This window comes from Carettochelys insculpta, chromosome 7, assembly GCF_033958435.1.
Source record: "Carettochelys insculpta isolate YL-2023 chromosome 7, ASM3395843v1, whole genome shotgun sequence".
Classification (NCBI taxonomy): Eukaryota; Metazoa; Chordata; order Testudines; family Carettochelyidae; genus Carettochelys; species Carettochelys insculpta.
Genome location: NC_134143.1, coordinates 24,603,957 through 24,617,012, shown reverse-complemented (window position 1 = coordinate 24,617,012; position 13,056 = coordinate 24,603,957). Strand labels below are relative to the sequence as shown.

General features: G+C 42.3%; 1 protein-coding gene across 2 annotated transcripts in view; it reads right to left on the bottom strand.

Annotated features, from left to right (window-relative positions):
• Positions 1–13,056, bottom strand: part of BICC1 (BicC family RNA binding protein 1) — a 193,283-nt gene that overhangs the window by 102,257 nt on the left and 77,970 nt on the right. For both annotated transcript variants that reach the window (XM_075000141.1, XM_075000142.1), the window contains exon 2: positions 12,531–12,577. In XM_075000141.1, the coding sequence (XP_074856242.1) occupies positions 12,531–12,577 (47 nt within the window). The remainder of the gene's footprint in view (positions 1–12,530; positions 12,578–13,056) is intronic.

Below are 13,056 nucleotides of genomic sequence, written 5' to 3'. Positions count from 1 at the left end.
GAGATCTTTGTCAATATTCCCTCCTTTAGTTCCTATCCATGTATGGAATAAATTTTGTTATGTGCACCGCCAATACAAACACATGCTGCACTTTGCTAATCAGCTGGGCGGCATTTCATTCTCACATGGGTGGCTACCCAAGCACTCAGCTTACAGGGAACACTGAGCCTGGGAGATCCTAGAACCAACTCTATTGCACAAGGAAGGGAACTTTGGATCCACTTCTCCAATGGATTTGCACTGTTTTTCTTTTTTCAAATGCATTTTACTATCCATATTAATGTTGCTGTTTAGACTGCCTCAGTACGAACTGGTATGTTCAGAACAGATGTTTCACAAAACAGTTTTATGGATTAACAAAATACATGCTGATTTTTACAAGACCTTTAGACAAGTAGCAGGAATTATTTTAAAAAGACAAATGTAAAATACATATTAATTTTCATATTGTCTCTTGTGACCCAAAGCATCCCTGGAATGGGGCTGGTTTTGGACTGTACTCCTCTATAATGTTCCTGTCTACTCTCTTCTCATTTTTTCCTATTGACAAAGTAAAGCTACAGAGCACAGTTCCAAGCCTGGTGTAACACCTTTTCTGTGGCTCACAAAAGACAACCGTGAGAGGCTTCAAGATTGCTGGAAGAACATCAGTGTCCACAAAGCCCAGACAGGTGGAAAATACAAAAGTTGTCTTAAACCACCTAAGGCCTCTCTCGGCACTGAGTGTCCATCGCTGCATTCAAGGTGCAACACAAACATCTCAAACAAAATCTCTAATTAAGTCAGCGTGATCATTAGAGCAGGAGCCATATTTTAGTGTGTGCATTTGTGTAATGTCTACCACATTAGGATCTTAAACCAGACTAGGATGTTATTGTAAATTTAATACCGTAAGTGGCACCTTTGTGGAAAAATATTCCTGTTCAACAGTTCAGGCACTAAGAAGTGAACATAACAATTAAGAACTTAATTTAAATCTTGACTTTATTCTCAACATTCATTATGTCTAATAAGATTTGAGCAATCTAATTAAAAATAGCTTTAATATAGATGAATAGCTAATACTCAACAGAAGGTACTTCATTAATATGCAGCAGATTCTAGAAGCTTAAACTGTGATCATTAATTATATTGGATATTAAACAGGTCACAAAAGTGCTTGTACTATTCATTCTGAGAGGGATTACAAGCACCCTGGATGATTAGACTGCAAACTGTCTTGACAAACTGAAGACATGATCTGAAATAAATAGGACAGCATTCAATAAAAACAAATGCAGAGTACTTCACATAGGAAGCAATAATCAATTTCACAAATACAATATGGAAAATGACTGTTATAGTGGTCACACCATTCTGGGATGTATTAGCAGAGGAGCTGTAAGCAAGAAATGAGAAAGAATTCTTTCACTCTACTTGGTACCGCTAAGGCCTCAAATGGCATAATGTGTCCACTTCTGGACATCACACACTTCAGGAAAGATGTGTGTAAATTGGAGAAAGCCCATAGGAGGGCAACAAAAATAAAGTAAAGATCTAGAAAACAAGACCTACAAGACGAGATTAGGAAAAAAAACAGCTGTGTAGTTTGAAGAAAAACAGATTAAAGTCTTCAAATATAATAGGTTGTTATAAAATTCCTCTTTACCACTGAGGGCAGAAAAAACAGTAATGAGCTTAAATTACAGCAAGAGACATTTAGGTTAGACAGAGGAAAAAAAGCAATTACTTGGACAAGTAAGCACTGCAACCAATTGCCTAAGGCCATCATGGAATTTCTAACATTGGGGTTTTTTAAGAACAGGTTATACAAATGCCTGCCTGGCATGGTCTAGATCACTGGTTTTCAAACTGCAATATGCTGGGCACTGGTGGTCCACAGCCACCATGCAGGGAGCCTGTGCTGGTGCTCCAGCCCTGCAGCAACCCTGCCCCACTGCAATTCTCTTGCCCAGCACCAGCTTCCTGCTGTGGGCAGAGGGACAATGTCAAGCCCCATGGGCTGGATCTGGGATGGAGTGGGGAAAAAGTGCAATTCTGTGTGCTGCCTCTCCCCTTCCCACAGCTGGGGGAATGCAGCACCAGAAACTGCTCCCAGGAAGGTTTCTCCACTGCTCCCATTGGTCGGAATTACAGACAAATGGGAACAGTGAAGGGCCCAGAGCCACGTAAGTGCCCAGCATCCTCCTCATGGCCACTCCCCACTTCCCTATCCCCCCTGCCATGCCCCCTCCCTCTCAGCTCTTCCACCCCAGATCAGCTCCTGCGGCCTCTCCACCCCCCAAACTGCCCCTCATCCCCAGTCTGCTCCTGCAACCCTGCCCTACACAGTTCCCCCACCCTGCTCCTGCACCCTCCCATCTAGTCGGACACCCTAACCTGCACTATTGAAGAAAAAACAATTGCACAAGTTAACCAACTAGGAAGGATCAATTTAACAATTAAGTACAAAACAGAGGGGACATTGCTTTCTGTCTGAAGCCAAAGGTAGTTGAGAAGGAAGTGAGGGGGTGGTTGGTTGTGCATGTAGATTAGCAGCTGCACATGATGCATGCTGGCCGCCCCATGTGTGCAGCCTATCAATAGCACTGCTACCACATATCCAACTAGAGATGCAGATGTGCACACATGCGCACGCGCGTGCGCACACACCCACCCACCCACCCTAAAGCGGAGCACTCACAGGGACACTCCTCAAAGCAGCCGCATAGAAAACTAGAGTTGGACGAGATCTCGGGAGGTCATCCATTCCAAACTCCTGCTCAAAGCAGGACCAATCCCAGCTAAATCATCCCAGCAAGGGGTGTGTCAAGCCTGGTCTTGAAAACCTATAAGGATGGAAATGCCAACCCCTCTGCCCCCAGGCAATCCATTCCAGGACTTGACTACCCTCCTAGTGAAGTAGTTTTTCTTAATAACTAACCTAGACCTCCACAACTGCACCTTGAGTCCACAGCTTCTTGTTCTGTCATCTGCCACCACCGAGAACAGCCAGGCTCCATACTCTTGGTACTCTTTCTTCAGGAAACCGAAGGCTACCCTCAAATCCTCTTCTCACTCTTCTCTTTTGAAGACTAAATAAGCCCAGTTTTCACAGCCTCTGATCATGAGTCATGTAACTTCAGGCCTCCACTGGACTTTCTCCCATTTGTCCATGTTCTTTATGTAGTGGGTAGGGGAAGAGGTGACTGAACACAGTCCTCCAGATGTGGACTTACAAGGGCTGAATAGAGGAGAATAGTCACTGCCCTTGACTTACTGACAATGCTTCTACTAATGCTGCCCAACAGGCCTCTAGTCTTCTTGACAAGGGCACATTAGAGGTTTATTTCCAGCTTTCCATACACTGTAATTTCCACGTCTTTTTCTGTACATTTGCCATTAGCCAATTGGTCACCAAATAGCAGCAGTGCTTGTGATTCTTCTGGCCCAAGTGCACAACTCTGGACTTGTCCTTGTTGAACCTCGTCAGATTTCTTTTGGCCCAATCCTCCACTTTGTCTAGGTCACTCTGCCCCTCCCACTACACACAATACAGAAAGGATGTGAATAAATGGGAGAAAGCGTATCTACCTCTCCCCCAGCTTAGTGTTACACTTGAATCTGTTGAGGGTGCAAATCCATCCTGATGTGGCAAATCAGGACACAGATTATACAATGTGATGTCTAACTGGATCAGTTCATTCCCTGCCAGTTGCACCTGGTCACAGGAGCTTATGGTTTGCTAAAATCTGGCCAGCTACAGAAAAGAGGTTCAGTAAGCATTTAACTAAAACCTCCAACCAATCTTAATCTTGTTTCTTAAGCAATCCGCAAAAAATCAATACTGTTTCATGTCCCTCACACACTCACCTTGTGTCTACCCCTTACATGCAATTCCCCACATCTGAAGTGCCTAACATCTGCAAGAACCTTTGTGGGTTCTTGCCCTCATTGCGTCAACCATTTCAGCAGTCAACCAAAAATCAAAACCAAAAAGTCTCTCCCTCTCTTGCTTATTCCCTCAAGTTCCCTCCTCTTGCCACCCATCTTGGGCGTTTTGGAGGGTACTGTTGACATAGGACACCGTAAAAAACAGTTTCACTGTACTGTACACATGATAGGTCTACCTGATCTTAACATTATGCACAGGCAGGTATGTCCCTCCTCTGTTCTCACAAGGCCTATGACAATGTGCCCTCTGAAAAAAAATCTTAAAAATATTTTTTGAAAAATGTATTATATATTACCACTTAAAAATTATATTAAGTCTGAGAAAGAATCCTGAAGCTGTTGGTTCTATTGAATTATGCTAAAACTCCACTAACAACTTTCCTTCCCAAGCCCTATTACCTAAAATATACGTGCAATAAGGGCATATCCTTCCTTTGCTTTATTTATTTGACATGAGAAAAAGGAAAAATGTGAAGTCTAATTAATGGAAACCGAACAGACAGTGAGCAAACCATGCTCAACTGCCCAAAGAATTGGAAAAAACTTTACTCTGAAGATAGTTTCCCTGTGTTCCTATTAGTGTTGTGCCAAGTTCACACACAGAATATGTATTTTTTAAAAACTTTTCTATAAGATACAGAAGATAAATTAGTACGAACAATAATACTAAAGTAGTCTCATCCTGCTGTATGAACAAAGTCGCCCATATTTTATAGGGTAATTTAATTAATATCCACACACAGAGATCTTACATAATATGTACACACACAGTTAGAGGGACTCACTTCCTACTAGATTAACAATCTCTGCAATGTCTTAAAAACAAACATAATATCCAATGGCACAGACTACTGTATAATAATCATGTAGTTCATTGGTTTATTCATTTACTTAAATATTGCAATCACACAAAGAAAAGTATCCCAAAACAGAAGTGAAATGTGTAATCCAGTCACCCCTGCACACATCACTTGAAATTTTCTATGTATTGTGGATGTAGGTCCTGCTGTAAACTTACTGAAGTAAAAGGTGACGTGTGCATTACTGCAGACTGGCTTTGTCCTGATAAATTTAAAAGGAAAAAGAGGTAGTTTTCCTTGTAAACTCTAGGCAAACAATTCTCCCTCCCATATGCTAATTTGAAGTGAAAGGGAGAAAGCATCCAGGATCTAGATACCCCCAGGAAGATTAGGTTAAAACTCAAAAAGTGAGCAGAAGAACCAATTGATCATTGTACTAGAAAAGTATGTCAGGTAAGGTCTTTTATAAAAGCCTTTTATATTGTGTACTTGATAGGTAGATTCATAACTACAGTCTGCATACATAACAACTGCTATTTATATAGAAAAAAACTGCGTTCATAACCTGTACTGAAATTTCATCTAAACCTCACAGAAGGAACAGTCACCTCTCAAGCCAGGTGTTCTCTCCTGTTATCCCTTGTCTAGCCCAAGAAAGAAAACAATGTTTGCTTTACCTTACTATTTCATCTCACAATTTGTGGTTTTTCTGTTATATCAACTTTGTTTATTTTAACACCAGCCTGGTCTCTGGGATGTCGAGAGGGCATCAAAGTAAGCTGAAGGGCTGTTTTGACTTGCTCAGGATTGATAAAACAGAAGACTGGTAATAGTAAGTAGTAAATTTTGGTGTTGCTTGGGTCTTTAAGCCAAATAATGGATTTTGGGGGCTTTTTGGAAAATAAAAAGGAAAATGTACCCCAGTCTGTGGGGGGGGCAGGCTCTGGGGGCTGGCCACAGCCTGCAGCTTCTCCTGCCCCCAACCCTGCAGCCCACCTGGGTTTGGAGGGAGAGTGGGGTGCTAAGGCTCTGGGGGGAGCTGGCTTTGGATACTAGCACCTCATGCCCCCAGCCTGCAGATGTTGGTAATTCTAATCAATAAACCAAAAATCTTGGCAGAAGATACAGCAGTCAGTACAAGGGCCCTTAATCCACATCTAAGACCCCTTGGCATGACCACAGAACAAATTATAAACAGTTGTAGTTATGCTGACTTTCCTGAAACATTGCAGCAGGCAAAGGGTAAGTAACATTTCACTATGTTAATAAAGAGACAGCTGGGGTGGGCTCTTTAAACATAGCCTGTGCACTGGGGAGCCAATGTGTTGTCCCCAGCTTTCACTGCTGCCAGCAACATCTGGGGAAAAGCTGGAAGGTCTCTCACACTGCTGCAAGCTTCTCAGCAGTAGTGCCCCAATGCAGAGGGCCCGCAGCACCCTTGTGGCAGCACATAAGATAAGTAACCAGCCCCAGGGCTCCTGCACATGCTTCCCCACTCCCATACTGCTGCCATCCCTCCAGTCCCCTCTCCTCTACTCAACCCCAGCCCTGGCTACTGCATCTCCCCTTCACACTACCAACCCTGATGCTACCAGTCCACACTATGGCAGGCAGCAAGATGAGGACAAGACAGGCACTTCTAAAGAGCAGTAGCCACTTAATTGTACACAGATATTTGAAATGTTTTACTCATTTTTGTTATAACAACGCAGTCTGTCTTCTTAATGGGTGCTAGTCAACTTAATGTTTGACTATTTGTACTTAGTTCTAATCGACTGCAATTGAACTCTCTTAAATCCGAGTTATTTTACCAGGTGTCCTGCACTTGGCATAGGGAAACATGGCTGCTTTAGCATGGAGCACTCCTCCAGTCCAGCATTCTAGAATCAGCTGAATAGAAGTTTTCGCTCCATTGAATCATCTAGAACTCTGAGATGGCATTTAAATCTCTACTGCAGAAAGACCACATCTATAACTATTCATTAAGGTGGCAGTCCCAGACAGGTAGCTGTGTTAGTCTCTATGTTGACAAAACAAAGCACCAGTCCTGCAGTACCTTAAAGACTAACAAAATAATTTATTAGGTGAACAGCTTTCATGGGACAGAACCACTTCTTCAGAGCAAGAAAATTCTGATCAAGACAATAATTCATTTACTTCATCATCCTTCGCCATCATGACAACAGGTAGATCTACACTAGGGAACAAACTCAATCTCAGGTACACAGTTCTAGCTACGCCATTAGCATAGCCAGAATCAACATATCAGAAACGACTTCCTTTCCTAGTGTAGTCCATGGCTCTTCAGGCTTCTGCCGACATCCCTTACGCCACACAACAGCATGGAGCACGGGGGTCAACGGCTAAGCTCATATGCAGCAAACGTGAACTCCGGAAAACTGACCGCAGCACATCAACCATCTGTTAGGTACAGATTAGCTCCCTGTCTTTACAGACTCCCACAAAAGAAACTAGCTAGTAATAACAAGGAGGGAGGGGGAATTACTATTAACTGAAAAGTGAACATGATCCCCGGCATGGAGAAGTCAATCTTAATTGGACTCAGAAAAGATAACCTTTAGAAAGCAGCTCTACAGAGTCAGTGCATTGCAAAAAACATTCTGCAGAAGCTACAAATTGATTATTTTAGTTCCTAAAAACATTTTTATTTAAATTTCATACAAGTATACATTTAAAAATTAATCTATTTAAATTTAAAAGGTGAAATAGTCAGAAGCTACATTACGGCTTAGGTTTACTATAATCTATTCAAATCATTTAAATTGAGAAGAAAAATATTAAGCAGTAAACATTTGCTGCTGAAGTTACACAAAGTCAAACCACCAAAATGTTGCACGACTGTCTACACGTCTTGTAAGAGATCTCGTGTGTGTAGAGAGTAGGGGGTTTGTGGGGACACGTGCCCTCCCCTGCTTCCAGTTTTGCTTCCTGGCTTTTACTGAGCATGCACAGTAACACTGCTGATGATGACTACCTTCACTCTGCCTCCTCACTCCACTAGTAGTAGGCATCAGTTATCGCTGACTAGAGCCAGATATTGCTGAAATACTTTGACAGCAATAGCATTTTTCTGAATGTGCAAGGAGGATATTTTCTTTGTTGAAGTCTATTTTACTAGTTCAGCTCCACTGTTGATTGAAGCTACTTCATTAAAGTTTATGAAAATAACCAGTAATTAAAAATACGAGCTTGTTTTCATCTTCCAGGCTATGAATAAAGAGTACGCATGAGAAGATAAGTCTGGATTGCGTGGGTACAAAGGTTAAAACCCATTTCTAATCAAAGCTGGTACATGCCAGGAATTTGTAAATAAAAGATTAGGATGGTATTAATCTTTTGTTCCTGTCCATTATTTCTCACTCTTAATATAAATAAACCCATTTCCTGAATCTATCAATTTGCTCACTTTTCAGCAAGAGCTTCAAGGTCTGGTATACCTCTTAATCAGGTAGAGCCAAGAGAAAAACAGAATATTTATACAACAACTGGCTGTGTAAAAAAATGACGCAGACAAAAGAAGTCCCAAGAAATTTCCAAGTTAAAAAACTGTTTGATGCTACTTGTTTTCTACATTAGAGTTCACAACACTCTAAACCTAAAAGAATCAGGACGTAAGGGACTCAGTTACAACAGATATTCAAAAATTATTTGCGTAACATTTTAACATTCACATTGCTACCCATTTTTTTTCTACTTTCACAGCCTCTGCAACCATGTAACTACACGCCTTTACAGTCAGAGGCACAAATTACCTTCTTAAAGAGGCTCAGCATATCCAGTGAGAAAACTTTTCCATCATCCTAGAATCAAAAGTTCCAAGCTTTGTCAATATTTGAAACTGCAATGAAGCCTAATATGAGGATAACACAATACAAATGCAACTTAAGGGGTTACAAAAAGTACAGTCTGACTTTCTTTTTTTTTTTTTTTTTTAAAACACACACATTCATTAGGCTTCCCAATAATGTCAAATAATGTCAAATGTCAAATGTCTAGTATTATAAAATGTGTTATGGTAACAACATACAGTATGTTTTGTATAACAAAGCAGAATGTTGTTCAACCTGGATAATATAATTAAAAATTGGAGAGAACAGGTTAATACCAATGATCACAAAACCATTCAAGTGACAAATAAGAACAGCGCACACATACTGATTTTTACTATTTAGAAAGTTAATTTACCACATCCCCCAGATTCACCCCCCCATCCCGCAAGCCCATCCCACATCTTCAGGTGTAACGCCTCTGAGCCCCCATCCCAGCCCCAAATGGCTATCCCAACCCCAGGATTTACCTGGTTCAGCCAAAGAGCTCTGCACACGGCCATTGCTCCCCTTGCTACCTCCTCCTCTGCATGGCTGCTCAGCTCCGGCAGGGCAGGCTCAGAAGCCCGTTCCCCCCCCGACCTCACCCCAGCTTCCCCTTCTGGGGCTATCTGCCCTCCCAGCTCCCCCACTCCTCACCTGCACCAGAGGCTGGGGCCGCTTAAAAAAAAAAAAAAAAAAAAACACCTAAGCTGCAGCAGTGGCGGCAGCCTCCAGAGCTGCACATGGAGTTAGCAGTGACAGTGCTCAGAGCTACAAGTGGCTCCTTCAGGAGCTACAGATTACCAACCACTGGAATAGGATTTGCCATAAAACACAAACTGACAAAGATCCTATATGAAGTCCCTGGTGGCATCAATGAGCACCCACAATACACCGCTGGAAGCTTGCCAAAAAGCAAGAGGCAACTGACATCGGTGGTTATACACCGTCTCTAGATGACGAAGATAATATGGAGGACTCCTACACTCAACTGGACACAGGCCTGAAAGACATCCCCAAAGATGACAAAATTATTCTCTTGGGGATTTCCATGCCAGGGTTGGAAGAGAGACAGACCTCAGACTACCATTAGGAAAGAAGACGTTGGCAACAGCAACTCCAATGGAGTGCTCCTCCTTACAAAATGCACAGGACAATATCATTACAAACACCCTCTTCCGTCAGAAAAGCAAAATTTAAGACCTCATGGTAACATCCTCAGTTGAACCACTGGTACCTCCGACTATGCCATGGCCCGTGCTCGGGATTGGCGTGATGTTCTTTTCATATGTGCAATGATTAACGATAACGACTGCTAGATTGATCACTGCCTTATTTCATCCACAATGGTGATTAGGACTGTCACCAAAAATGGAGAAGGAAACAGATTGAATGAAAGATCAACATACAAGGCTTAAAAGGACCCCAGTAGAATAAGTGACTTCCAGATAGTGCTCCAAATGAAGCTGCCAACAGTACACCCTGAAGATGTGGAAGAAGACTGGTGTCAATTGAAAAATATCATTGGAGCTTGTGGAGAAACCACTGGGTACCAGTCTCGGAAGCATCAAGACTGTTTGGATGAGAATGTTGTGGAAATTGAATGCCTGACTGAGGCAAAATGGAAAGCCATTAAGGTCTTGCAAAGTGACAAACTGCACAACAAAGTGCCAATGTAAAACAAGGATTCTGAAAAGCCAGTGGTGGACTGAAGGCATGACAGCTCCAGCATCTCACAGACATCAATGACACAAGAGGTTTCTCCAACGCTACCAAAGCTGCTTATGGACTGAGAAACCATGGAATCAATCCCCTGAGATCAAAGGGGATCAATTCTTGTAAGCCATTGCTTTTTGCTGAAGTGAACACTGTAATGAGTTCTTGAACAGCCCTCCAACGTGGTCCTAGAATCCCTTGACCAAATCCCTCAGCAAAAGTCTAGGGACAATCTTGCAACACTTCCTACCCTGAGTGCGGTCCAAGCTGCCATCAAAGCAATGAAGTGCAATCAGATGACTTTGGCAGGGATTCCAGTTTTCAGAGGAGCTCCACAAACAACGCCACCTCCTGATTCTCAAGATCTGGAATAGGGAGCAGCTGCCGCGAGATTTCAGAAACACACCGATCATCAGTCTCTTCAAGAAGGGCGAGAAGTCGTGGTATCTCCGTCTTGGCAACAGCAGGGAAAATCTCTTCTCAAATCTTGGCAAACTGACTCCTGCCACACTCAGAAGACATTATCCCAGAATCTCTATGTGGCTTCTGACCATTCTGAGGAACAGCAGCCATGATCTTCACTGCTCGGCAACTGAAAGAAAAATGTCATGAACAAAAACGACCCTTACACATGAGTTTCATCAAACTGACCAAAGCATTCATCTCAATCAACAGTGGTGCCTTGTGGACCATCTTCTCAAAGATCAGCTGCCCCAGAAAAATTCATTAGTATCAAGGCTGCTGCATGACAGCAAGACTGCCACAGTATTGAGAACAGCAGATCCCAAAGCAAACCCTTGGAAGTCAAAACAGGAGTCAAGCAAACCTGCATAATTTTCCCAGCACTGTTCTGCATCTTCACTGCCATGACCCTTCATCTCATTGATGGCAAGCTTCCAGATGGCACGAAGATTGTCTATAGAATGAAGGGGAAGCTTTTCAATCTCAGGAGACCAAAAGCTAAAAACAAGACCTCCATGATGGAGCTCCGCTACATGGATGAAAACATGGTTATTGCTCTTTCTCCCACAGCCCTTCAGTCCACCTTTAGTGCTTTTGCTGAAGCATACAAGAATCTTGGCCTCACACTGAACATCAAAAAAGTCAAGCTGCCCTACCAACCCTCACCGATGGGACAATCTCTTGCACCTTCTATTGCAGTCAATGGAGAACTGCTGAAAAATGTGGAGCACTTCCCAGACCTTGGAAGTCATCCTTCTGCTAAAATTGACATTGATGTGGAAATCCAGAATCATCTGAGCTGTGCAAGCTCTACTTTCGCCGGCCTGAGACAGAGAATATTCGAGAACTGGAACATCTATCTCAAGACAAAGCTCTCTGTATAACGTCCAGTGGTCGTTCCAATACTATTGTAAGCATGTGAAACCTGGACAACTTACAAGAATATGAAGGCACTTGAATATCATCATCAATGCCACCTCAGGAGAATCCTAAATATCTCTTGGGAGGATAGGCACATGAACACTAAAGTCCTGAAAGAGTCAAACATGACCAGCATTGAAGCTAGTATAATTCATCAGCAACTTCATTGGACTGGTCCTGTGGTTTGGACGTCTGATCAGTGTCTCCCAAAACAGATTTTTTCTGAGTTGGAGAGAGGACAAAAGAGTGTTGGTGGCCAGTGGAAGCAATATAAGGACATGGTGAAGGCACACATGGAAAAGTGCAGCATCGGTCTTGACACTCGAGAACCTTGGCCAAGAATGTCCCCAGTGGAGAATGGTAATCTGTTTGGGGGGTGGAGCAATTTGAGAGGTTTTGCCGCAGTACAGAGCAGGAAGGGCAAAGAAGAACAAAGGAGCATCAAGAACTGACCCCACAGTCCTCCAACAGCTACCAACACCTACTCTCTTTATGATAAGATCTGAGGCTCCATAAATCGGGCTTATCAGCCATCAATGGAGTCACAAACAAGAGGGTGACATAACTCCTTATAGAGTGACCATCAAAAAGGTTTACTATGTGATACATGCCCAGTAATATGCTAAAATAAATCTATTAATTATATGTCATACGTGAGATACCAAAGTATACATTCTGTTGGAAAAAGCTAAGGTAACCATAAAGACATGTTAATCACTATGAATAAGAAATTAAGGAATATTGTAGAAGTTTCATTAGAATAGTCATTAGAGAAAATGTTAAACTAAATACCAATTTCACTATAATTTCAAGTATAATTCTTCTCATAATGTACCGACTTACTATCCTTCTCAAAGAGATGTCTTACCTTTTGAAAAAAGTCTTCCCCACTTTTTCCTTTGCCTTCAGCAGCAGCTGTAAATAAAACAACATTTGTTAATATAAATGTAAGAAATATTAAAAGTTCACTGCTGAACGCGCGCACACACACACACACACACACACACACACTTACTTCACTGACGTTTTGTACCACTGTGAAATCAAAACAAATCATTGTTCAACTACTCATTTTCGTATTTACTCTGAAACACAATTCACAACGTAGCACTAATATGTAGGGAAAAAAAACATTCCTGCAGTCCATTATCTCTGGAAACTTAGATTCAAATTTTGGCAGAGGACAGTATTTATTTCCTACTGACTGACAGAATCATAGAATTCTAGGGCTGGAAGGGACCTCAGGAGGTCATCTAGTCCAGCCCCCTGACCAAAACAGGATCAAACCCAACTAAATCATCCCAGCCAGGACCCTGTCAAGCAGGGACTTAATCTCTAGGGATGGAGATTCCACCACCTCTCTCAGTAATGCATTCCAGTGCTTTACCACCCTC